The sequence below is a fragment of the Hemibagrus wyckioides genome, linkage group LG09, assembly GCF_019097595.1.
Source record: "Hemibagrus wyckioides isolate EC202008001 linkage group LG09, SWU_Hwy_1.0, whole genome shotgun sequence".
NCBI lineage: Eukaryota > Metazoa > Chordata > Actinopteri > Siluriformes > Bagridae > Hemibagrus > Hemibagrus wyckioides.
In genome coordinates this window covers 4703330-4731030 of record NC_080718.1, presented here as the reverse complement: position 1 = coordinate 4731030, position 27701 = coordinate 4703330, and the positions used below count along the sequence as shown (strand labels likewise).

Genomic DNA, 27701 nt, shown 5'->3' with positions numbered 1-27701 from the left:
CCTCAAAATGGCGGCTTTTCAGTTAGGGCGGAAGTGTGCGGTTTGGGACACGGCATGTAGCTGTTAGTCTACTGTTTACTGTATTCGTCGAAAAAAAACCAACCTTGTTAAATGCAGCGTGTTGAATAAAACGGATACGGAAAATTATTTTAAAAAAACAAAAAAAACAATCAGGGATCCGAAAATAACTCTGCGTTTAATATTATTCAGAAAAAATATAACGCAAATTTGTACAGTTTCTTCCTCAACAGCCAATCGTATTGCGCAATCTTTCTTTTTGAGGCGGGACAAAGCAACCCGTTTAACCAATGGAATTCTACGATAATGTCTCAGCGTTAAGAGGAGGAGCTGTAGGGTCTGGTTGCGCCCAGCTAGCAAGTGGCAGCAGAGGAGCGTTTTGGATTCATTTCAGAAGGTAGTTTTATTTTAAAATCACGAAACATGTTTTATAGAAGAAGAATTAAGCGCTTTGTTACAGACAGCACGTTTTGTTTCATTTTTTGTTAAAGAGAAATCTCACCACACACACAGAGCTAACACCCAGAGCTGCTGCAGTACACCAGAAGCCTGGAGCTGGGGGAGATTAAAGCAGCTGTAGCTAAGACAAGCGGCTTTGTTTTTATTTCTTTTTCAGGCCCGGAAATTGAACACGCAGTTAATGGATAGGTATGATGGTGTATAACAGGTGTGTGTGTGTGTGTGTGTGTGTGTGTGGAGGATTGAGAGGATTATTTGTTTAAGGTTCATGGTATGGGCCTGTGAGTGGTGTAGGGTTGGAGAAGCTGCTCTTTACACCACAGCTGCACTTCTACACAAACCTCGGAGCTATTTTTAAATCTCTAACTCTTTATGGATTTGTTTAGTTTTAGTGATCGGGAAGTAATAATAAAACCCGTCTATAATTCTGTGTTAAAGTGCTTCTTGTGGCTCTGGTGGAAGATGAATGAACACTGCAGTCAGGAATAGTGTTGGTTCATTCATTCATTTATTTATTTAGCCTCAGTATTAGTTAGGGTTATGGCGTGTATCTAAACTTTAGATGAAATGAAAATTCTTCTTTCTTTCTTCAATGATGGCAAGAACAAAATATCCAGAAGAAGAAAAAAAAATCAGTCGTGTGTGAAGTAAAGTGTGTGAAGTAAAGAATCTCTGAACAGCCTATTACTCTAATTTCCTTCCTTCCTTCTTTCCTTTTTTTCGTACTTCATTCCTTCTGTCTTTCCTTCTGTCTTTCCGTCCTTCTGTACTTCCTTCTTTCCTTTCTTTTTTTCGTACTTCCTTCCATCCTTCTGTCTTTCCTTCCTCCTGTAATTCTTTCCTTCCTTCCTTCCTTACTTCTTTTCGTCTTTCCTTCCTTCTTCCTTTCATACTTCCTTCCTTCCTTCCGTATTTACTTCCTTCTGGCTGACCTTCCTTCCATTCTTCTTTCCGTACTTCCTTCATTTTTTCCTTTCTTCCTTCCTTCCATCCATCCATTTGTACTTCCTTCCTTCCTTCCTTCCTTCCGTACATCCTTCCTTCCGTACTTGCGTCCTTACTTACTTCCATACTTGCATCCTTACTTACCTCCGTACTTCCTTTCTTCCGTCTTTCCTTCCTTCTGTACTTACTTCCTTCTGTCCATCCTTCCTTCCTTCCTTCTGTCCGTCCTACTTCCTTCCCTACTTCCATACTTCCTTCCTTCTGTATTTCTGTAATAGTTTATAAACTGGGAACCTGTGGCCTCTTTAAGCCTTGTTGGTTCAAATGTCTGCTGGAAATTAACCCCACCCCCTTTTTCCTTATAAGGCAGCTCGTAGGATGTGTGAAGCTTTCGGAGGAAGCTGTTGAGCGTGTGAACGTGTGTCAGTGTTTTTGTTGTATATTTATCTGGACATTACAAACAACTTCTGGTGGTCGGAACTTTCACCTTTTAAATTTTTCTATTGCACTAATTTTCATACAAGACACCTTATACGGTATTTATTTAACTTATTTACTTGTGTATATGTTTGCACTTGACACCAAGACAAATTCCTAGTACTGTAAAGTGCTCCTTGCTGACCCTTTGCTGTACCTGGCAATAAAACTCTTTCTGATTCTGGGAATGGTTAGGAGACGTCACTTGCTGACCGTGTGTGCGCCCTCTAGTGGACAGAGTGACATTCCATTTTCACACTTTTTTTTTTTTTTTAAATTTCTCTATTTCTGACTCAGGAATCTTCCCTCGTAACCGAGCCAGACAATGGGTAAGAAGAGTCGAGTGAAGACTCAGAAATCGGGGACGGCCGGGACAGCCGTGGTGTCTCCCAAAGAGATGATGAACCTGATCTCCGAGCTCCTGCAGAGTAAGTCTCAGAGTAACCTCAGCTCGAGGGTAGACTACTCACCTGTGCATTTTTATGTTCTTATTCTTATTGTGTTTCCCAGAATGCAGCGGTGCGGCTCCATCTCCGGGAAAGGAGTGGGAGGAGTACATCCAGATCCGCACCCTGGTGGAGAAAATCCGCAAGAAACAGAAAGGTATTGAGAGAGAACCAGGTTCCCGGTGGTGTTCTCTCTGTAGTCAGGATGGAGACTGATGGCTGTGTCTCGTTCCTCTCCTTGCAGGAGTGTCCGTGGTGTTTGAGGGCAGTAGGGAGGATTACTTCCCCGAGCTCATGGCCTGGGCTGATTTATGTGAGGCGTCCTGCGAGGGCTTCGAGATCACCAGCTTTGGAGAGGAAGGATATGGCCTCAGAGCCACCAGAGACATCAAGGTGTTTTAAAGAGAGAGAGAAAGGGAATGTGTGTATGCGAGAGAGAACGTGAACGTGAAAGCGAGTGAGATCTCGTTGATGAGTTACTTAGATGATTGGTCATCTTTTGCTTTGAGGCATGAGTTCAGCTGGCAATGTCTGTTATTTTAAATTGGAATCTTTCGCTTACTCTGCAGTTAAATGACAATTCGCATGGTGTTTTGGTGTCTTGCAGGTTGACTGCACTCTCTTTATACACACACACACACACACACACACACACACACATCTAATCCATGACTGGATATTCCCATTAAAGAGTTCTTCTCTTTCCCCTTTCTAGGCTGAAGAGCTGTTTCTCTGGATTCCCAGGAAGATGCTGATGACCGTAGAATCTGCTAAAAACTCCGTCCTTGGTGAGTCCAGGTGTCGCCACTTGCTAGCCGAGTCGCGGGTTTCACTGGACAATAGCTGGAGTGTCCCTCCACTTCTACACCCTACACACACTTGTAAAAGTACACTTAACAAGGCTTATGCCGTATGTTTAATTCATCAGATTAACAACAGTGTAGAACAAAAAATGTCATTTTCTTCCATTGGTCAGTAGTAGAGTTGCACTTTTTTTTGTATGTTTTGTCTGGACTTAAGAAGGATTAATTGCGAGTCGATAAACGTATGTTTTTGTTTTGCATCGTTTATTGCAAGTAGGTGTCACAAGTGTCATTTTTCTCCACAGTCTTTTTCACTGAGCGCGAGTGTTCCAGCTCTTACACAGTGTTCTGGATTCCTCTAGAACTTCTACTTTGTTGCACTAATTTAAGCAAATTATTTTCCTGAGCTCTTTTCATCCTTTTACCCCAAAGTGCTAATACTGGAGACTTCTTCCATAAACATTACATAGTACTTTAACCATGTTTTTTTTTTTTTTCCCCCCATAACGTTGAAACCAATCATGCCCCTGAGACGCCGTTGTTGCTATAGAGACAGTCCGATGAGGTCGTTAACCTGTGCCCATCTGTCGTCAGGTCCGCTGTACAGTCAGGACCGGATCCTGCAGGCCATGGGCAACGTGACTCTGGCTTTGCACCTGCTGTGTGAGAGGGCGACCCCGGAGTCCCCCTGGCTGCCCTACATCAAAACCCTGCCCACTCACTACGACACACCTCTATACTTCGAGGAGGAGGAAGTGCGCCACCTGCTGGCCACGCAGGCCATTCAGGACGTGCTGAGCCAGTACAAGAACACGGCGCGTCAGTACGCCTACTTCTACAAAGTCATCCACGTGAGTCTGTCTCGCTTTCTGCGCATCATCTTCCTCTTTACTGCGTCGTAGAAGCCTGAAACCAGCCTCTAGCAGCTCAGGAGGCACTGTTACTACAGCAAGTTTTATTCCTCTTATGCAATTTTTATTAATGAACAAATAACACAACATTCTACTTACCCGATTATAGCTGCATTTTAATATCCACTTAAAACAAGTGCTTTAACCCTGACTGTTACATCAGACACTGACCCTGGAGACTCCTTCCTTTACATACTAAATTTGTAAAGTTTATTATAGAAACTATAACGGCTATGTTTTAGGGAATCATTTAAAAAGAAGGGCAAGGAGGATCTTGTGAGATTTTTAGAGTTTAATCCTTCTCTATGTTCCTCCTTATTAAGAGAGGAAGTCCATTGCTTCTCTCTGATTGGCTCTTTGTTTAAACAGGACATGTATTAAAAGTACAGGGGAAAAAAAATACTCCTTAATGAATTGGTTTTAAATTAATTGAAAATTATGACAGGGTTAATAAAAAAAAAATGTAATATAAAATGTTCTGGATATCTATTTAAAAAAAATTCTGTGTGAAATGAGATGCTTTTTTTAAGAAATTAAATTTAAATATTTTACAAAAGTTGAGAAGTTCAAAAAATAGTTTGGTTTTTTATTATTATTACAAGCAATACTCCAGATTATTCAGATTTATTTTCTTATTAATTCTGTGTGTGTGTGAGATAGATGGAGAGAGATTTATCACCTCCTGGACTGATGGTCAGTGCAGAATAGAAAGTGTAGACTTGGTGCCAGATGTTCCTGTAGTGTGAAAACTGGAGCTTTATCAGACTCTGCTCAGCGACCAGCTCTTCAGATCAGGCTTTTAAAGCTGTCTAGTTCTTGGCAGCACTCCTGCAGACGAGTAAAAGAACTCGTTAATGTCGTCTCGCACCCAGTTCCAGCGTCTCTGAAAAAACTCAAGAAGCGCAGTAGGACACTGTGTCCACCAGAGGGCGACATTTCACCCCGATGATCCTGTACAATGAACAGTTCTTAACGCGGTCATCACATCAGTCCAGACTGACTTGAGTTTCAACAATGGTTTGTTTATACATTATTTATTTTTCTAAATTAGATTTGCATTATGTAAAAGGTTTTCCTAAATCGTGTGAGATTTATTTTGAAGTGAACATTTTTTTTTATTTGTCATTTTTAAACCTTTTTTGGCTTTAATGTGCTTTCACATACACTGTTTGAACAGAACCCTGATTCTTCTGAGGTTCTTCACCTCGGTGTGGTTCTGTAGACACTCCTGGCACTACCAAGTAAAGTTTAGTGAGAAATCGATGAAGTGAAATATCTTGTATGTGATATTTAAGAAAAAAGGAGCATCGAGTCAATCGATCATGATATCGAAGATCTGTGTCGCCGAGCCGTAAAACGCAGAGTTGCGTGTAAGCGAGAAACATCCGGTTAAACACGCCTGTATTACACCGGTCACTACAACCGGTCAAGCTGGTTAGGTATTTCACCAAAGACTGACAGATTCCCATGGGAACGATTCTGCGTGTCTTTACTCTGCTCTTTAACTCTCTCTTCTTTTCTTTGTTCTACGGTGGAATTTTTTTCCTGTTTCTATCATCGGAGACGTCTCAGTGTTCACGATACGATCGCGTAAAAGTCTTCAAGCGATTCCAGGTAATAGAACATTGCGTACCTCTCGACCGCCACATTAACGAGTCCCCCGTCATCCCAGAGTGAAATTAATTGATTGTGTTATTATTACAGATTGCAATTTGTAAGTGATTTATTTTTATTTTTTTTTTATCTTAAGTGACTCTTATACGGCGATTAATTTCAGCTCGGAGCAATAAATATTACGTGTGTTTACGTTCCTCGTCTGGGCGATTAAAGGAGCAATAATCCGCTCTGTTCCTCTGAATTTCGCTCGAAATGTCTCGCTGCCACTTCCTTGCCTCTTTCATTAGATGACTGTCAATTAGAAAAAGGTAATATTTCACATTATTGTCGAGATAAGGCATCAAATATTCATGGCCAGCAGTTAATGCGTTCGTCAGCGCGTCGTCGAGCCGATTGACGTTCTGGCTTTTATTAAACGTTTTCTAGACTCCGGCTGGACGGCTGGAGGAGCTGTCGAGTAATTAGACCGTGTTTTATTGTTTTCTCAGCCTTAATCTCGTCTTAATCTGACAAATCTCTGCCATTTTGGATACAGTGATATACATCAGGGATGTTTTTAATTAAGAGGATTTTTTAAGCTTATTTTACTCATTAGGGGTGGGTGTGTGTGTGTGAGAGAGAGAGAGATGTATATTTGTACAGTGATCCCTCACAATCTACACACAGAGATCTGTCCATTAGGTGGCAGTAGAGGGTCAACGGCAGGGCTGAAGATTTACTTGATCTAGAACTTTTCCATGCAGGAATTTCACCCAGGATCTGGACTCATGAAGTCTCCTAAGAGCCGTAGGATTGCTGGGGGATGATATGATGGATTATTAACATTTTCACGAGTTGTGTCGCAGTAAAGTTTTTTTTTTTTCTATAAATGTAGTTTAGAATCTTTTAAAAAGTTAGATTTACTTTTTCTCTCTTTTGTTTATTTTGTAGAGATGATGCAAACGTGTTTAGATTTTTTTAATCATAGGTTTTTTTAAAACAGTATTTTTTTTATTCTATTTAAATGTAGAATGTTCTTTTAAAAAAGAGAAAATGTATATAAATATATTTATATTAAATGCATTAAATTTATTTTATTTTAAATAATTTTAAATCCATATTAAGTAAATATATATATAAATTGTATTTAAAAACACTTTTTTTTAATGAGTGCTAGTGCTTTCCTGGCAGCTGCTTAGTAAAGTGTGCACTTCTCTACATGATGTGTGAAGTGTATCTCAGAAATGTTTTTTCAGGTGTCGTGATGCTCTCTGTCACTTGATTAAAGTAGAGAAGATTCAGAGGAAGACTTGTTTCTTGCTTGGCTGGAGATCTGGGATTTTTTTTTTCCTCTCTCAGAGCTTGGACATTGTCACTTTGGCCCTTTTGTCGAGTGTCCTGTCCACACTCCTCCTCCTCCTCCTCTTCCTCTCCTCTCGGCTCCTCAGGTTGCGAGCCGGTGTCACCGTAATGACTGCCGTCAATGTCAGGCTCTCTTCGGAGGCGGCCGCAGATGACCGGGCTGGAAAATTAGCTTGTCGCATCGGCTTTGAATCGAATTGACCTGATTGTACCTTCCGCACATGTTGAGAGCGAGAGAGACTGACGTCCTCCCTCCTTTCCCTCCATCCCTCTAGCCTCTCTCTAATGTATCTTCCTTATCAGGGAGTCTCCCTCCTCCCCCATCATCAGGTCACGCTAGCGAGGCTACAGCCGTCCATCTTCTGGAATTGGCTGACTTCTTTTTTTTCTTTTCTTTTTTTTTTTTTTTTAACATATATTTTATATGCATTTTCTTCCCCACGTAAAGAGGGATAGGCCATTGTCAGGGATCTCTGATGCGTATCCGAGTGCTTTTCCTGTCCACGGGGGACCAATGATGGCTGTTCTGTCCTCGCCAGGGCCGTGTTTGGGGGGAGGAGGACCTCATAAGGTGACCCCGCTATGCAGCGAATGCAAAGTAACCTTGGTGTGCTGCATCTGCCGCCGTTGATGAGAAATGAACAGGGTCCCTGCGGTACGCTCGCCGCTCCCCTGCCCCGTATCTCGCAAGATATTTCGCCTGACCTTCCTAGTATGGGAGAGCAAAATGAACAGGCTTTTTTTTTTTTTTTTTTTTTTTTTTTTTTTTTAGCTGGTCTGTCCACTTTTTTTTTTTTTTGGGCTATTGTGGAGTGCTTTTTCTTTTTTTGAATGTTTAATTAAAAGAAGAACCCAGACAGGAAGAAGGGGTCATCAGGTGATTCATCTGATAAAAGGGGGAAAAAAATCAATAGCAGTGAAAACGTTCTTGTAACGTCGTTTGGTCTGAAACACGGAAGGCCTCGAGGCTCTGAGGACCCGAAGCCCTCCCGCAGACCGGCGACCAATTAGCTTCGTTTCCCGTCGGCTCGTTAAAGAAAGCCGGAGCTCGGCGTGAGAGCTTTTTGTTTTTTAATTGATTTACGGGACGCTGCCCCCTCCCATCCTCCGCCGCCCCACGTGGTGCCGGTGTGGGCTCGGCTGTATGATGAATTACCCCTCTCCGGTAATGCTAATGCATCAAGCGCTCTAGAAGGCATCCTCCCTTCTGAAAACTCCACTCTCATCACCTCGGCTGTCTCCAGCCACCTCAGCATCCCTTCTTTTCCGTGTCGTATTCTTTCATGCTCTGTTTTTCTTCCCTCCCCGCTTTCTTCCGAATCCTGCTCCGGATAATAAAGTTTGTAGAAACGTATGCGACCCCGATGCTCAGATCGGCGTCCGGCGTACACAGAGGACCACCACCGTTTCCCCCAGAGCTTCACCGCTCCCTGCAGCTAATTACATATGTAATTGGGTCTATTAACATGCCCAGGTGCTCCATCTCTCCCTCGCAGGGCAGAGGATTCCGTCATTCCATGTTTAACCCGTTCCCGCTCTCCGGTGAAGGCCATGGCGCTCTCCTGCGTCTGGTCCAGCTGGCTGTGAAAGTGTGAAGATGAGGAACGTCCTCTTGAGAGTTGCGCTATTACTTCCATCAAAGCTCCTAATGCACTCTATTTATCTGACAGATGTTATTTATAGGTCGTATTTCTTTCTTTCTTTTTTTTTTTTTTTAAAGCTGCAGTGGCGCAGTGCCGACCTCAAACCCCGCGCCCTCGCGTTCTCAGGCTGCTTATCTTTTAATGGTTGTCTATCAAAGGTTTGTGGACGTCACTTCAAAGCTGGTCCAGTCCTTCAACACCGGCTTTGAAGGAGAAAATCAGGGATTGGGGATGTGCTGAAGTGACCCTCTCTCTCTCTCTCTCTCTCTCTCTCTCTCTCTCGCTCTGTGTGTGTGTGTGTGTGTGTGTATTTGTTAAACTTTATCTGCTCCTAAGTGTGTTGAATCTCAGCTAGTGTACCAAGAGTGTGTAAAAGAGGAGCTGGAGGAGAAGGGGGACTGAGCTGCAGGGCGACTTCACGGCCCAACTCCAGCCTGAAACTTCATACTCCTCTCTCTCTCTCTCTCTCTCTCTCTCTCTCTCTCTCTCTCTCTCTCTCTCTGTGTCTATGGAGCAAACCAGCAAGTGGTAGTACAGGGCTCAATTAGTGTCAGTGAAATTGATTAATGGGATGAGACATGCAAGGCAAAAGTTAGCTACCACCTCTGAGTGGTTTCATTTCATGCTTATTCTACTCCGTTCCAGTCGATCTAATTATACTGCTTGATGCTTGTGTGTGTGTGTGTGTGTGTGTGTGTGTGTGTGTGAGTGAGTGAGTGTATCCTCTAGTGGTGGGAGGTATACTGCTGTAAACGAGACACTGCAACAAATTTGTCAACGCTTTAAAGTGCTGCATAGTGCAGAGATAAAACGCGCTTTCGGCATCGTGTCGCGTTATTATGACGATTTCTGGAAGTACGGATCCGATCGAGCGTCGTGTTTCGCTACGGTCAAATCCGTTCCATGTGTATACAGAATTTCCTGGATTCTGTTTCCATGAATTCTCGCTTCTGATTGGTCAGAAATGAAAAAAGTTTAAATGATCATATGAACTTGCTTGTTCTAGTATGTTATCGTTTCTATAGCAACAAGCTGCAAGCTTCACATTTCAGAGCTGTGTGTGTAAATATTTGACATTTCATGGAAGGAGCCTCTCCAGTGTGAGCACTTTGTGACGTCAGAACTAAAACCCATAACGTGCGTCAGACGTTTCACACCGTAAACAACGATTATTTTTAAAAACCGCTGATGTGTAAGAGGAATAAATCGGTCATGCTGTTCTAAGAAAATAATCATCTGTATGTTAACACAACCGCTTCATCATGACCAGCTTGTTGTCCATTGTTTTCCTTCACCGTCACGCCTCAGAAGAGTGTTTTTTATGTTTTCCTTTCCTTATTTTTTCCCTTCTTAAAACTGCTTATTAATACCTGTTTGGTCATTTGGATCTGATGTGCGATGTGCTGGTCATTTGATTAATGCTGACGAGTAATCGCGGCCAAACGGAGATGATGAATTACTTTTGTGTCCCGGCGGTTTGTGCAGCGTGGGGCTTCATTTAGCAGGACGAGAGCCACACGCACAGCCTCGAGAGCACCTGGGTGGGGAGATCTCTCTCTCTCTCTCTCTCTCTCTCTCTCACATCCCTCAGTCTATTTTTATGATTCATTTTGCATGTTCAGGAGGGTTTTATGCTATGGATGAGTTAGACCTCTGCATTCTTCCTTCTATTTTTCTTTTTTTTCCCCCCTCTCTCTCCATAGGAAACGAGTCCCCCCCCCCCCTTCTTCCCCCTGTCCATGACACGCGCTGCAAATGAGCCCTTGGAGGGAGCGGGTCTGTTCCTTTAAATGTAGATTTCTGTGGCACCGGTGGCTCTCTGTCACCCAAATTGATGAAGCAGATTTATGACGGCTGCTGGGCACAACAAATTAAGTTGACAGTGATGTATGGGGGGCTAATGCCACCATGATCCCACAGTAGCACCGCCGGACGCTGCTTCCTCCTCCACGCTCTTGTTAGGAAGCCATATAATGAAATTCCACTGACTGATTTGTGTGTGTGTTTTTTTTTTTCTCTCTCTCTCTCCATTCCTCCCTGTCTGCTGTCCCTTTTATTTTATCCTTCCTTATTCTTCTCCTTTCCTCTCCGTCGTCCTTTCTGTGACGACCTTCGATCCCCAGACTCATCCCAACGCCAGCAAACTGCCCCTGAAGGATGCTTTCACCTTTGACGACTACAGGTTGGTTTGTCCTACCGTGTCCCAAATTTGAGCAGCTTCACTGTGTGTGTGTGTGTGTGTGTGTGTGTGTGTGTGTGTGTGTGTGTGTGTGTGTAAGAGAGAGAGAAGAAGGAAGGGAAAAAAATTTCCAGAGTGGTTGTAAAGGTAAGAAAATGGCCTCTTAAAACGAGGCGTTTGTTCTCATTGTTCTTTCATTAGCACCAAATTATCTGTGAGGGAATAATTTATCACTGGTCCCTTTTTATCTTCGGATTGTTGAGCATGATGCAAGCTTCTGCTCCCGCTGGGCAACGTGTGAAAGGAATGAAATAGCATCTTGTCACAGTTAATGAATCCGTCTTCGCTAGCCGCGGAATTTTGAGGATTTTTACTAATTATATCCAGGTCGTTATCAGCAGAGCTACGCCGCCAGGTGCCGAACGTTTGGGCCTTAAGAGTGATCATGAAGAAGCAAGGTGACGTGTTTGTTGACAACCAGATCGCTTTTAGAGAGAGTCTTAACCGTGTTTCGTTACGGTCAAAACCCAACTGTTGTGCTATTTCTGTGAACGAAGCAGCAAGAAAAACCTGAACTATCCATGCGAGTAGTTTTATACACCAACAAGTTTTTAATATGTAGAAGAAATTCAAAGCCAAGACTATCGCTACACTCACTTTACAAACCATGAGGAGTTCATGAGACCAAAACTCTTTCTGTGAGGAATAATTCACCTACAATGTAGTTAGCCCAGGTGGTGGTGAAGCTCCAATAAATATTCTACTTATTGTTATTATTATGATGATGATCAATCAGGTGGGGAAAAAAAACAGATAAAAACTAGAAATATTATGCAGTCACTTAATGATGGAATGAATTAGTTTAGGATGCTTTTGATTAGCCGTTGTATGTTTTCGTATGAAAATATGGGATTGGGTCGTCAGTGTCGGTGCAATAGAGGTCCAGGGCATGCAGTGCAGTCATAATCTAGGGGGTTTGTCCATGCAGAGTGTTGCATGTTTCACACGTGTCTCTGTGTGGGGTTCTCTGGTTTCCTTCAGCCTTTTAAAAACATTCCAGTAGGTGGATTGGTGACTCTAAATTGCTCGAGGGTGGGTGGGTGTGTCACCCCCGTGTTTTCTACCACCTTGAGTGTGATAAAGCTCTCATGATGAATGAATGAACGAATGCTCTGACCCCACCACACAACGATACACAGAGATTTTTATGTGAAATCACACACATGTAAGTGAGAAAATAAATAAATAACTATAGAAATCTTCCATCGCTACTAATTTCCAGCCCAGATATTATAATTCTGACAGCCTCTTCTTTCCGCATCATCTGCTACCAGCAGGACGTCTGAACACGCGGCGGTGTAAAAGTGTTGGTATCCAGCGAGTTTGCATAAATTTCCATAAGCGTGTGAATCTTGATCGATCCGCTTTAAATCGTCTATTTATCAATGAGTTACTGCAGTCTGATGTACGGATTATGGAGTTTAAATCGCGCATTTCAGTCGCACGCTACAATTACAAGTGCAAATATCCTTCGCGTTCTCGCCGCATGTACATCTGGAGCCGAAACAGCTCCGTTCTCTGTTTCCGAGTCGTTAGCACACCGACGTTAAACACGCCGATAAACGAGTTAACGATCTAGAAAATCCTGAATCGGATATTTGGGTAGGTTTAAAGGGTCTATTATTATTATTATTATGATTTTTATTATTATTAATTCAGGTACATAAATCAGCCTTAAGAATTTAAAGAAGGTGATCAGACTCTCCATAAACTATTCAATTCAGTTTGATTTATTTTTATAGCACTTCTGACATCAGTATGAACAGAAGTATAAGAAAAACATATAATGTTTAAAGTTACTATTTATCTCTAACATTTATCCCTGATGAGAAGCCTGAGGCGATGGTGGTGAGGAACAACTCGCTGAGGTGATCTGAGGAAGAAACCCTGAGAGGAACCAGGCTCAGGAGGGAACCTCATCCTCATTTGGGTGACACTGGACAGGAAATAATATGGAATAAAATGTAAATAATTTCCGGTCAGTGGAGTTTCGTAAATTAGACAAAAAAAACGACTCTGGATCCAGTCAGGACAAAATACATGCATCTGTATTAGAGGAGAAAGAGGGTGTGTGTGTGCGTGCGTGTGTGTGCGTGTGCTTTATGAAATGATTGATAAGAATTGATTTTAATAATCTTTGTGTTGTAGGTGGGCCGTATCGTCTGTGATGACCCGTCAGAACCAGATCCCTACAGAGGACGGCAGTCGGGTCACGCTGGCTCTCATCCCTCTGTGGGACATGTGTAATCACACCAACGGCCTGGTGAGTCCTCTCTGTCTCTTTCATACTCTCTCTCTCACACACACACACACACACTCTCTAATATGCTGTCTTTCTCTCTGACACTTTCTGTCTCTCTCTAACATGTTGTCTTTCTCTCTTTAACACTCTGTCTCTCTTGCTAATTCTCACTCTGTCTTGCTGTCTAACGCTCTGTCTCTCTCTTTTGAACACTGCCTCTCTCTCTCACTCGTTCTCACTCTGTCTCTGTCTTTCTCTCGCGCTCGTTCTCACACTCTGTCTCTCTGTCACTCATTCTCACTCTCTCACTCTGTCTCTCTCTCTTTCTTTGTCTCACTCACTCACACAGGCTGTTTACTCGGATTGCTGCTAGAGTTTAATTCTACTATATATATCTTGATCTTGAGCTACTCTCATGACCCGTGTGAGAGAGAGAGAGAGAGTGTGTGTTGTGTGTCTCAGGCTGTTGTGAAGATCTGATTGTGTATATAAGTGTATACCATCACACATATTGAAAGAAAAGAAAAAACCCCCTCTAAAGTAATGTGCTTTTCCCGCTGATTGTACCCGGATCTCCAGGGATATTTTATTTCTATTTGAATAATTTGGCTTTGATTGCGTTCAGCGCCTCACGCCACAGAGCAATATACGTCTTTGCGTGGGGAAATGCGTTTAAACCCGACGCTGAATTTCATGTTTTGGATTGCTGAAAATGGGAGTTATTAGGACGCTTAATGAAATTGCTTTTTAGAATTCCCCTGGTTAAGGTTTTAATAAAAATGCATATTTTTTTCCTCTGTAATAATCTTGTTTATCGTGGAGTTGTGACAAATTGGCTAAGTTTTATTAAATTTTACGAATTTCTTTTTATAGTCATTTGATTCATATTTGTTTGTGTATGCTTTAATTTAGTGGGTGATATTTTAAAATATGTTTAAGCATCTTAACGTGATTATTTCCGTGTGTGTGTGAATGGCTTAGCAATTTCTTTTCATCATCATGAGAAGTGTAAACTTTTGCAGTCCATTTTAACACTTTACTTTCTTCTCAGATTACGACCGGTTACAACCTGGAAGACGACCGATGCGAGTGTGTTGCTCTGCACGACTATAAAGAGGGCGAGCAGGTGAGTGAGATCTGACGGTGTTGTAGCAGAGAAATCCCCCACGGCTCATCGAGCGATATCCAGCCGTCCGATCGGATCAGAAAGCAAAAAGTTTACCCTCAGCCGCAGCCACGTTTTTCGCTTAGTCCGCTCGAGGCCGCGTGACACGCTTATCGGCCGTCGGCCATTACAGGGGCTCGTGGGTAATATCAGAGAGATGAGGCGTGAGGGAGAGAGGTAGGATACGCAGGGTGAACACTGACAGGCCGGGTGGACTCACGGCCTCCCAAACTCCCCCTCTTCTGTGAAATGTGAATTATTTGATAAGATTGGTGAAGGCAGCGGAGGAGGAGGAGGAGTTAGCGCAGGCCGCCATGTGGGACGGACACTGTGGTGTCTGAGAGAGTCTCTCCATTCCAAGCTGTTTGATCCCTGATTTAACGTCAGAGCTCCCCTCTCTCTCTCTCTCTCTCTCTCTCTCTCTCTCTCTCTCTCTCTCTCTCTCTCTTTATCAGTCCCTCTCTCCTCTCCTCTCTCTGCACTATCTGTAAGTGTTATGGGTGTTTATATACGGAGCAGGACTACGTGAGCGGGGTGTGGAAGTGCGGGGCTGATACGATATGCAAACGGTAAAGTTATCTTCCGTCTCATCCCGCAAGGATCACAACACACACACAGGCGATGATCCTGGGAAAAATTCCGCTTTCACCAGTCCAGAACCTTTTAATGAGCTTTTCCTAACGAGGTACAAGGTTTCTACTCGAGTTCATTCCACGAGGGGGGAAAATAAAACCGTGCTAGATATAAAACACTTCACAGCACGCTGTTACGGGAAAATAATCAGTCATGCCTTTAATTCCAGCTACATCCTGTTGATTATTTTTGCACAAGGTGTTTTATTTGTCCATGTTTCTCTTCTCACTCGCGTTATAGCAGTCTCACTTCTTTATATTTCTCTCTGAAGATAAGACAAAAAAACAGTTGAACAAGTTAGTTATTGCTTTCCGTCTTTACTTAGAACACATTTATTCCAACTGTATATGTACCACATTCCCTTATTAATATATTATTATTATTATTATTATTATTATTATTATTATTATTATTATTGAAAGGATTCATTTGCTTATGAATTTATCATCAGCTCTGAGACTGAATCATTTAAGAGTATTTTAATGAATCTTTAAGGATTCATCAGTGCTATTATATTTTAATGATGCTCACTAAACCCTGAAAATATTAATCTCCTTTGTATCTGTTTGCGTGTTTTCCTCTTTCTCAGATCTACATATTCTATGGTACGAGGTCCAACGCCGAGTTTGTCATCCACAACGGTTTCTTCTTCGAGGACAACGCACACGACCGAGTGAAGATCAAACTAGGAGTCAGCAAGAGCGAGAGGCTGTATGCCATGAAGGCCGAGGTGCTGGCCCGCGCTGGAATCCCTGCGTAAGTAAAACTGTAAAGCAACTCATGAGGCAGTGATTGCTAGGTCTAACATAATAATAATATTTATGGAGTTGTAAATCTGTATTAAGTCCTATGGTGTTGGTCCTGTTCAATCATTTCTACAGTAAGACAGAAAACACATCTTAAATTCATGAGAGATAAAGAAAGTCTGCTGTTTATGTAATGTAGCTGCTAACGGTGACTGGAAAACGATCCACTGGTGTTGATTATTTTCCTGTATCAGCATGCCCCAAAGTCTTTTGTGCCTTTACTTGTTCCAGTGTATTATTGTCATTAATTAAAGATTACACTCTCGCTACAGAGAAAACAATGCTACACCTGATAATGCTGTTTGTGTTAGCTAATATTCTGGGGGATGTAGGGATATAGCTGTGTGTGTTGTGCTCAGGGTTAAACGTTTCTGTATTGGATCGTGTTTATGAAGCCCGGGGCACGGGGTAATCGAATTGCGGCACTGCACAGAAAGCGGCGTAATGTATTTGTGCTATAATATCGTCGCCCGGGCCGCCTCTGTATTGTCGCATTGATCAAGCTGTCGAAAAAACGTCGCCTGTTCAAAATTACCTTTTGATTCACCACAAATGATTCTCCTTCCTTCTTTTTCCCCCTCCTGACGTCCGACTGTTGGAATCGGAGATGAAAGGCGAGAGGTTGGACTCTCTTCAGTAATTAAGCACTAAATTATAAATGATTTTTAAAAATGCATCGAGCGCGTCGTCGCTTCAGATCAATCGGTCGTCACGTGACGCGGATGACTCGGCCTGCCGGAGTTAACAAGGCTTCAGTTTGAAGACTTACTTTGATCCTTTTATCTCTGCAGGTCCAGCGTTTTCGCCCTGCACTGCAACGAGCCGCCCATCTCGGCCCAGCTCCTGGCCTTCCTACGCGTCTTCTGCATGACCGAAGGTAAGAGAACGCAGTGTGGTTGCTGGAGAGACACACGCACGTGAAAACGCACTTATTTCATTATTTAATCGCACGGGGGCACAAAAGAAATGAATCCCATAGAGCAAAGGCCACGTGTCTTGTGGATAAACCTCTTCTCACTGAGGCATCGCTATTCATCGTCTGTAGGTTATTATTATAAATGACGCGCGCACACCCTTGTTTTTTTCTTGCAATTAAACACAGAGTAAAACGTTTACACCATGTATCTCGTTTCAGAGGAACTCAGGGACTACCTGGTGGGTGACCATGCCATCAACAAGATCTTCACACTAGGGAACGCAGAGTTCCCCGTCAGCTGGGAGAACGAGATCAAACTGTGGACGTTCCTGGAGACGAGAGCAGCACTGCTCCTCAAAACCTACAAAACCACGTCTGAAGTATGGCAGCAGTCTGAATCTAATTTATTATACGTGCATACATACCTACATATACAATATATAAATACATACACGCATGTGTATATATAAAATATACGTGAGTGTGAGTTTGTGCATATAACGTGTGTATGTATGTATGTATGTGTGTGTGTGTATGTATATATATATATATATATATATATATATATATATATATATATATATATATATATATATATATATATATATATATATATATGTGTATGTGTGTGTGTGTGTGTGTGTGTGTGTGTGTATATATATATATATATATATATATATATATATATATATATATATATATATATATATATATATATATATACACACACATATATATATACACACACACACACCCCAATCTGCTATAACATTATGACCACCTGCGTAATATTGTGCTGGTCCCCCTTTTACTGCCAAAACGGCCCTGACCCATCGAAGGCATGGACTCCACTAGATCCCTGAAGGTGTCCTGTGGAATCTGGCATCAAGATGTTAGCAGTTAGCAGCAGATCTTTTAAGTCCTGTAAGTTGTGAGGTGGGGCCCCCAATGGATGGGACTTGTTTGTCCAGCACATCCCACAGATGCTGGATTGGATTGAGATCTTGGGAATTTAGAGGCCAGGTCAACGTCTCGAACTGATTTGTTGACGTCATCAAACCATTCGTGAACCATTTCTGCTTTGTGTCACGGTGCATTGTCCTGCTGAAAGAGGCCACAGCCATCAGGGAATACCGTTTACATGAAAGGTTGTAGGTGGTCTGCAACAATGCTTAGGTAGGTGGTACGTGTCAAAGTAACATCCACATGGATGGCAGGACCCAAGGTTTCCCAGCAGAACATTGCCCAAAGCATGACACTGCCTCCGCCTTCTTCCCATAGTGCATCCTGGCGCCATGTGTTCCCCAGGTAAGAGACGCACACGCACCCGGTCATCCACGTGATGTAAAAGAAAACGTGATTCATCAGACCAGGCCACCTTCTTCCGTTGCTTCGTGGTCCAGTTCTGATGCTCACGTGCCCATTGTTGATGCTTTTGGCAGTGCACAGGGGTCAGCATGGTCACTGAGTGGTCTGCAGCTATGCAGCCCCATACATGACAAACTGTCCTTCACTGTGTATTCTGACCCCTTTCTATCAGAACCAGCATTAACTTCAGCAGTTTGAGCAACAGTAGCTCGTCTGTTGGATCGGATCACGCGGTCCAGCCTTCTCTCCTCACGTGCATCAATGAGCCTCGACCACCCATGACCCTGTCTCCGGTTCACCACTGTTCCTTCATTTGGACCACTTTTGATAGATACTGACCACTGCAGACCAGGAACACCCCACAAGACCTGCAGTTTTGGAGATGCTCTGATCCAGTGGTCTAGCCATCACAATTTGTCCCTTGATCAAACTCGCTCAAATCCTTACACTTGTCCATTTTTCCTGCTTCTAACATCAACTTTGAGGACAAAATGTTCACTTGCTGCCTAATATATCCCACCCACTAACAGGTGCCATGATGAGATCATCAGTCTAATTCACTTCACCTCTCACTGCACAGTGTTATACCTGATCGGTGTATCTATGTATAGTTACACACACACGATTCCTTACTAAACTATATTTGTTAATAATAAAGTGGTGAGACTTCTGTACCATTCCCAGTGAATGAACGGTTGCTATAGAAATCTGTGATTTGAATTACAAACAGTTGAATCTACTGCCAAAACTGCTGCATCATATATTTAAGTAGTCAGGATGATGATGTGTGTGTGTGTGTGTGTTTCAGGAGGACAGATCCATGATGCAGAAACCCGACCTCTCTCCGCACTCGCACATGGCTATAAAGCTGCGTCTGGCCGAGAAAGAAATCCTGGAGCGTGCCGAGGCCTGTGGCCGTGCCAAGCGCTTGCACTTCCAGAAACAGCTGGATGACGGCGTTCCTCTGCCCGTGTACGAGGAGAGCGACATCGCGCTGCTGGAGAACGCCGACGCCAAGCTGCCCATCGTCTTGCGCCAGCTAGAGGAGGAAGAAGAGGACGATGAGCTGAAGATGCCGCTTCTTAACGGGGCACGAAAGGAGACCGGAGGAGAGACTGCGGAGTCGAGCGCGCAAAGAACTGAGGATACATCCAAAGATCGGGAATAGCGTCGTTCGACACCGTTGCGGATTCCTGCTCCTTATTTATTTTCTGTTTTAAATGACTGACGAATAGAAGTGAAAGCAATCGCAACTAAAACAGCAGTCTATTACTTACAGCTTTTTTTTTTTCTTTTTTTAAATATAGATGAGATGATTTCGGAGGATGTCCTGCTGTTCCTTTCAACCTTTAGAGTTTTAACAGTGCCACACTAGTTTATATATTTATATATAATTTTTTGTTTATTTGAAGCAGGTGGCTCCTCCCACTCAGGAGGACAAAGACTGGGAACTGTATGTGACAAAATGTCATCGTCTGACCCGTGGATCTGATCTGATGGCCAGGGGTTCAGTATGACTGTTTTTGTTTGCTCCTAAAGGAGGCTGGCATTTATTAAAAGAGATTTTTTTTTGTTTTGTTTTACGTAAAAAAAAAAACATACACAAGGTTTCCCTTTACCTGAAACGTAGCGTGTTTTAGTGCTTGGAGCAGAGACTAGCTTACAATCTACACTTTATGTTTAAAGAGGAATGAGAATCACATGCTGGAGCTTATTACGAAACTTAACCTTGTTTAAGTTGCTGTTTAAAATTGTTATAGTGAACTGGTCTACAAAACTCCACCCTCGATCATTGGGAGGCGGTGCCATCACAAAAATGTTAGCTTGGCTTTCATCATCAAATAGTTTCATGATATGCCAAAACATTGGGAAGTAAATCTGTTCAGGTGAGATCTTTTGCATTGTTAAGCAGGTTAAATTCTAAAATACTAAGGAAACGTCTCCTTTTGGTTTTCTGTCAGCTCAGAAGCTAGTCAGAGTTCCCCTCGATAACGGCTAGGTGCACTGATTGAGCCGATCGTTTCTATTCCCTGCGTTCTTCTAGCTGAAGAGTATTCAAGAGTAACATGTGAGCTATACATTACAGCTCAGGTTCAAAGCAACTTTTCACGTCTTTGCTGATCAGCTACGTTTCTGTACAAGTGAAAATTGTGTGCGTTTTTTTTCCACGAAACTGTTACTTTTACATAACGCTTGTTCTGTTAACGTGTTTTGCTAGACAATCGTTTTTTTTTTTGTTTTTTTTTTTTTTTTAAAGTTTCTGGATTCTGCTTTGCTTCTGGATTAATGATATTACCTGAGAAGTCCTGGTCTTTTCAGTAGGACATTTCTCCTGAAGAGAAAGGGACAAAGAAGAAGCTGAGGATGTGTTTGTTTTGCTTGTACTTCGGGAACAGTCAGTATATTTTTGGAAAGTGGTATATATTTTTGTTTGACCTACTGTGATCGAACCTTACGAATGTTAGGAGCTAGACTTTAGAATTATTGAGAAGTAGTCTTGCTCTGAATGTAGTCGGGAATGCGCCGTCGCATCGAACAGTCGGCTAATCGTGTCCTAGCGACGACCGCCTCGGTTGCCGAGAAGTTTGTAACGGCGGGAGCCAAATTCGTTGCGTCGCTAACGTCTGTGGTTCTCTTTAAGCCTTAAAACGGTTTCCTGTGCGGGATTTCTCTCCTCGCAAAACAGATGTTGGTTTTTCGTATTAATAATCGCAGCTCAAATAGTGCTTTACAATACAACTACAAAACACAGATATCTAATATAATAAAGAATTAAAACCAGTGGAGTGATATTAATTTTGTAAATTAGAATCCGAAAGAAAATGTTAACGACTATTTTTGAAAGTTATTCTATCCACTCCAATAATAATAATAATAATACATTTCAAAAAAAGGCTTAAAAATTGATGCTGAAGGGAAAGGATAAGGTTTAAGCTGCTTTTTAAACTTTCCAGCTGAAGCCGGAATAGATATCGAGGGATGACAAATTCCAGATCTTTGGAAAATTAAAATGCAAAAACAGAAAGGCTGCTGGACTTTTTCACTTGGGGAAAGTTGAAGAAAAATCAGATTTTTTTTTTTTTTGGGAAACTGAGCCTGACATGCAGAGATGTACGCATAAGGGTAAGCTTTAAAAAAATAATAATAATAATAAAAGACTCACTGAATCATGATGGTGTTGGTCTGTTTGTTTGCGAAGGGGGAAAAAAGTCGTCGATGTGGACGACTGACCTCTGAGCTCGTAACAGGATACGTCGATCTGGAGAAAGAAAAAGAAAAAAAAGCAGGTTAATTAACTATATTCCTTTTTATTTGCTAATCCAACAAAATGGCTGCTTTTTCTACATTTCGTCTATTAAAGAAACCAAATTATTCGATCAGCTAGCTTCCTCGTTTCTGATTGGTCAGAAGATGTTGAGTAATTATCTGTAACAGCAGATCATATCAAAAGATTATTCATTCAGCGTGATTGAATGCTGAAATCTGATTGGTCAGAAGGGCTGTGTCATTTTTCAGAGGTAGCTCCGGCTGTAACGTGCGAAAGACACGTTAATATAAATGCAGTCGTTGTCATACATTATCGTATATCTGTAAAAACAAGGGCTTGTACAGGGGATGTGCCACATAATCAAAAGAGTAATTATTATAATAATAATAAATTAATAATACTTTTACAGAGAGAGAGGCAGAAGCTGGTGAGGGAACAACTCGTTATCCTGGCTAAATAACGTTGGTAAGAAGAGGAAATGACTCGTCTCATAAACTCTAGCTATAACAATGCTCGATGTTTCGTACAGGAATAAAGGAAGCATTATAAACTGTGGTATATAAGTGAGTAACACTCTCCAGACTGCAGTTATATGAAAATACCACTTTATGGGGGTAGCGGCACTCCACTTGCGTGCTGTGCTACATCACACCACCCTGGACACGTGTTATTTTTATGAAACAGCACGGTCAGTCGTGGGTTATTCTTTGCTGAATCAGCACTGCTCCTCTGCATGGGAGATGAAACTATTTTAAACTGATTACATCACGACAAGAAAATGTAGTTGTGACTAGCTAACAGCTCCGTGATCACTCTTAGCAAAATGTCGAGTTAGCTTTAACGTCCTGTGTTGCTTCAGGAGTCGAAATTGTTCACGTGTACATTACAGAAAAGTCAAGTGTTTACACTGCTGGAAGTCTCCTTGATGCCTTGTTTAGTGTTAAAGCATTTGAAAGTCTCTCTCTATACTCTTCCTCAAATCCTTCATCACTCCGTGTCCTCGGAGGATTCCATCAGCAGCACAGAGAAGCCTCATGGGAAACGCTTTGTGATGAACAGATTAAAGTCCCTCACCTGCAAACATTCAGGTCTTCTACTACCTAGACTTTCGTTCGATGATGATGATGATGATGTAAGGTCACCCCTTTGCTGTTTTCCCTCCAGTGATAAGAACAAGGGTTTGGATTTTATCTAATGTATTCTTGCCCCTTACCACCATTACAAATTTATAAAAGAAACATTATCTTGAATCATTTAATTCGGGGCAATTAAATTTTGAAATATGGCATTCATTATTCATGGGCTCTGAGATAAAAAACCCCCTTTAATCCTTGAATAGATTATTATAATGGGCAGGAGGGTGGGCAGTGGTAAACGGGGGCAGCGCCGAACTTGTCTGGTGTGGTTAGGATCGCTCGTGTCACGTCTGAGAGGAAGGAGTGTGTGCCGCTTCCTCGGCCTGCGCCGGAGTAATCTGGATCATGAATAAAACACTCGCTCTATTAATATACAATGGATCCGAGCGCATTCGAACAGAAATGCTATTGTCATGCACGTATTTACCAATATGTCTCCCTTCCTTTGTCCGAGAACCCAAAGCGTCGCGGTCTGACGTTGGTAGGTTGCTGTGGTTCTTTCGGGTTTTTACGGTCCTGACCTCGGATGTTTACGTAAATCCGATTCCCTGTTTTGACAAAATGTGATCTGACAGGAGATTTTTTTTCTCCATTCTTATTGAGCAGATTTATGCAACGTCCACAGCATCGTGTATTAATGGAGGTTCTTCTGGAGTTCAGGGGCTGGTTGGGACCGGACCAGGACGGGTCGACACACACGACTGTGATAACTTCTGGAATGACTATCCTGGATGGGATCAGAGTGGAACGGGAATCTGTGCAAGAAAATGGCCTTCAGAACAGCTTCTAATGGACAAAAGCTTAGCAACGTGGGTATAAAGTAATGCCAAATGACGCCACAAGGTGGCACTACTTTTTGTTAGGGTAAACTAGAATTTAATTTGTGTACAGAAAAAATTTATTGTGTGTTCCACTTTTCTGAAATTCTCAGCAAATTAAGTAACATGCTTTGCTTCGTTTGGATTTTTTATCTTGCCTAAATAAAAGTACCATGTAGAAATCCCTGCACTCCCTGTGTTTTTGGCTTTTCTTTGCTAACCTGGCTATCCTGTGGCTACTACAGATCACCTCCTTCGTTATGAAAGGAAAGGTCCTTACGTTCAAGGTATTGGAGTGTCTTCATGTGCGTGTCCAATTTTTAACAGCGACCCTTACAAGCCCAGGTGTGGCAGCGTGCCATTACAGCATGATTCGAGTGCAATAAATATACAAATGAATAAATAAAATGAGCAGATCATGTGTCAGTGAATAAGCAAAAAATAAAACAGGACAGTGTTTAGAAATATACATCCATACCATTTATACTGTTTTTTAAATAGCTGTAGAACATTCATTTTTTCCTCTTAAATTTAGATAAACTACAAACTCCAACAATTAGCGCTTTTGAAGTAAAGCTGTAACTGAAACCGGAGACTCCTTCCGTGAACATCCGAGTACAGAAATAATTTCAAATAATTCCACGGTTCTTAATCTTTGTTTAAGCGGCATGTCTGCTGTACAAGCCAATCATAGTAATAGTATAAAAGATATTTTTCTGTGTTGTGTTAACCAAAACCAACACGGAACTACTACTGCTGTGGACAGAACCACTTAGAGACTTTCACGCCATCTCTGGCCTGTCACATAGGTCAGCTTTCGGCAGAAAGGATTTAATGAATTAAGTCAATAATGATCTCAGAAACTACACTGACCTATTAGTTCCTCAAGAAGTCTTGGTTGCTGTTGTTATTTACATTTACATTATTTACTGTCCAGTGTCACCAAAATGAGGATGAGGTTCCCTTCTGGGCCTGGTTCCTCTCAAGGTTTCTTCCTCATATCACCTCAGGAAGTTTTTCCTCACCACCTTCACCTCAGCCTTGCTCATTAGGGATGAATGTCAGGGATAAACAGTAACTTAACTTCAAACTTCATCATTTTTTATGTTTCTATACTTCTGTGAAGCTGCTTTGAGACAATGTCCGTGGTTAAAAGCGCTGTACAAATGAAATGAATTGAACCTTCGGATCAGATTCAAGCATTCAAAAGTACTTCTATTTTTAAAAATAATTCTACGAAGCTATTATTAGGACGCTGTGTACGTCACTTATGATAAGGTGCTTTTGTATGATTTATATCTGGCTTCTTTAGGTGTTACCACTGCGTCACAGCTAACCGCTACCACGTAACTGCCAAAGCACGAAAAAAATGGAAACTTTGTGTTTGCTGCATGTGATTAAATTAGTCTAATAAACCAGCATAAATGTTGTGTTTACAGGGAGATCAGTAGAGTAGCACAGCCCGTATTAGCAGTGAAAGTGTTAAGGCTGTCGCAGTAGCCACATGTAGGTTTGAGAGCGCTGCAGGCGGTTGGAGGCTTCTCACAACTCGATTCTGACTCTGTAAAGGTGAGATGTTGTTGGACTGTACACTGCCTGTGGTTTCTGCGCAGACCGTTTCAATGGTTCTCGTGCTAACGGTAATGTATAAAAAACGCTCGAACTGCAATAGCACCTGCTGACTGTTTGTTTGAAGTGGTTGCCATTAAGCGGTCATATTTCCTTCTATCTGCTGCTCATCGGTTTCTCTTTTTTTCTCTTGAGAAAAATCAACTTTTCAGTGTGGTTCAGTATAAACATCCACCGTGCACTGAAATCATTCAGTTTATAAAAGAGAATTCAAAGGGATGGATTTTCTGTAAAGTGTGTGAACTTATTTAAAGACTGTACAGAGCCATCAGAGCTCGGGGTGTGCATGTGCTTGGGGTTGGGGTTGTATGTGAAGAGGGGGAAGAGAGAAGAAGAAGAAGAAAAAGACTGAGAGAACTAAACCTGTGTATGTGGTTAGTGAGAGCTCATGAGAATTATGTTTCAGACAGAGAAAAAGAGAAAAGCAGACATGAATATTTAGTGTATCCATTTTTATACACATACAACCATCCAGAATAAATCTTTCATTTGTCCTTTCAGTAAACAATCCATCAACAAGTCATCTAACTATACATTTGGCCAATTTTTCCATCCATCCATCCATCCATCCAGTGAAGTATCCATCTGTTCATCTCATCAACACATTCGTCTAAATAATCAATCATCCTAAATCCACCCACCCATCCACTCAAGCTCCACAAATTAAAAAAAAAAAACTATTCATCCTATAATCCACCCATCTAACCAACCAACCAACCATCCATCCATTCATCAATCCATCCAATCAACTATTCATCCACCCAATAAAGTATCCATCCTTTCATCCCATCAACACATCTAATCAACTATCCTAAATCCACCCACCCACTCGATTTCCACAAATTGAAAAAAAATCCGTTGTTTAATCTACCAACCAACCAACCAACCACTTATCCATCCATCCACCCTATCAACCATCCATCTATCCATCCATCCATCCATCCATCCATCCAATAAAGTATCCATCCCATCAACACATTCATTCATCTAATCAACTATCCTAAATCCACCCACCCAGTCAACCACTCAAGTATCCACAAATTTAATGAACTATTCATCCTTTAATCCACCCATCAAACCAACCGACCAACTAACCAACCAACCATCCATCCATCTATCCATCCATCCAACTAGTCATAATCCACCCACCCTTCTAATCTACTATCTGCACTTTCACCCATCCATCAGCACATCTAACTTGTCTAGTTGATGATAGTCATCCATCCAGCCGACTAACTAACCAACCCAAATCTGCTAACCATCCAACCAACTCAGCAGGGTTAGTGATGAGTGAAAGGTTTAGTTTTTATTATTACTTTATCTATAGAAGAGAAAAAAAAACTAAAAGTTTGCTCAGACTCAGCCATGTGGTCTGATGCAGAAGGCAAAATTGTATGTACTAATAAAAATAATATAATAATAATAATAATTACTAATAATACTGAACATTCTACATGGTGACCTAGCGCTCCTTAAAACTAAAAAGAAAGCAGTATTCATTCTCTAACAGTAGAACTTGCTCCTCTTATCTCCTGCTCATCGTTTTTCTTCCCTCTTGAGAAAATCAAGTCTCTCTCTTTTTCTCTCTCTCTTTTCTCTCTCTCTTTTCTCTCTGTGCTGTTTAAGATTTAAAAAGGTGAACTAATACCTACACAAACATGAGTGCCAGGCTCATGGACTGTATCTGAACACAAGTTACACTTCCTAACAGCAGCTGGTAGTGAATTATGAACTACTCCCCAGCTCACTTTTTTGCTATGTATGTTTTTTTTAAGTAGCACTTTTTAAAGCTGTGCTTGTTTATGCACTGAAGGCTTAACTTGGGTAAATATTTGCTGGATATCTGCTCAGAGAGACCAGCCATCAAAGGTTTAGATTTTTGGCATTGCGTGGCCTTGAACGAATGTTTCTCGCCTAAAAGCAGCCCCTCTTCTGCTCCCCACTGGCCCGAGCTGTTCTGCTTGAAAGTAGCAGGAGTTCAAGCTGCTTTCCTATTCCTTTTCAGTAGCATTTAATTTTTAATCCCATTTAAGGCGACTGGAAATAGTATTTTGCAACAGTGAAATCATTTATAATTGATGCCTTGTCGTAGCTAATGCGGCGGCGTTGTTTAGAAGTCGGTATGATGTGTGAGAGAACGTGAAACCAGAGTCTTGACCTGGAGCCCGAGCCATGCAACTACTCATACAAGCAAATGCTGTGCTCATGTGGCACCTTGAATCCAGCATAGACACCGATATATAACGGGGCATCCTATACATGTTCTCTTCAGTGTACATGTCTCACCCCTAGGGGGTAGGTCTTGCTCTAAAATAGCAGCGTTTTACCAGCATTTGTTGTCAGAATTTTGCGAATCGTGAACGCAATTCCGTCTTAATATACCATCTCTATTTTGGGACGGTTTCCACCCCCTGGTGATGGCTTGAAGCTGTTAGTCAGTGTAGATGATGCTGAAGCTAACGAACATCTAGGGCACAACTCTACAAAACACACGGGCTCTTATAGAATACGGTTCTGGTTAAAGTAGACAGACGTGGAGGAAGGTAAGGCGGCAGTGCAAAAGCCTCCTCCTTCAAACAAAGGCTATTCCAAGCTATTCCTGGTTCTCCATATATTGCTACCGGGGGGTATGTTTGGGCCTCCTGGTGGTCCAGTGGCAGGATGCCCCGTGCTCATTGCCACAGCCCGGGTTCAATTTCCAGGCAGGAAGCTAACGCAGCCACTGAAGAGTTAACTCTCAGTGCCGGTCCCAAACCCCTGATAAAATGTGAGGGTTGCGTCAGGGCATCTGACTTAAAACCTGTGCCAAATCAAGACATGC

General features: G+C 42.0%; 1 protein-coding gene across 2 annotated transcripts; it reads left to right on the top strand.

Annotated features, from left to right (window-relative positions):
• The first annotated feature begins 313 nt into the window (after positions 1–313).
• setd3 (SET domain containing 3, actin histidine methyltransferase) lies at positions 314–20819 on the top strand. Of its 2 annotated transcripts, none has more exons than XM_058399216.1 (13): positions 314–415; positions 2197–2327; positions 2410–2502; positions 2590–2738; positions 3061–3133; positions 3743–3999; positions 10784–10842; positions 13048–13162; positions 14193–14267; positions 15529–15695; positions 16537–16622; positions 16881–17041; positions 18838–20819. In XM_058399216.1, exons 2-13 carry the CDS (start codon positions 2225–2227, stop codon positions 19195–19197), a joined length of 1698 nt encoding a protein of 565 aa, XP_058255199.1. In that variant the 5' UTR covers positions 314–415; positions 2197–2224; the 3' UTR covers positions 19198–20819. The 2 variants fall into 2 exon arrangements, with proteins under 2 accessions (XP_058255199.1, XP_058255201.1); XM_058399218.1 differs by lacking the exon at positions 314–415 and adding an exon at positions 488–666.
• Positions 20820–27701: the final 6882 nt, after the last annotated feature.

Coding starts and splice junctions, on each gene's coding strand:
- setd3 (XM_058399216.1), top strand. CDS start 2,225: ATGGGTAAGAAGAGTCGAGTGAAGACTCAGAAATCGGGGACGGCCGGG. Junction 3,134..3,742: donor TGCTAAAAACTCCGTCCTTG/GTGAGTCCAGGT, acceptor ATCTGTCGTCAG/GTCCGCTGTACAGTCAGGAC. Junction 4,000..10,783: donor ACTTCTACAAAGTCATCCAC/GTGAGTCTGTCT, acceptor TTCGATCCCCAG/ACTCATCCCAACGCCAGCAA.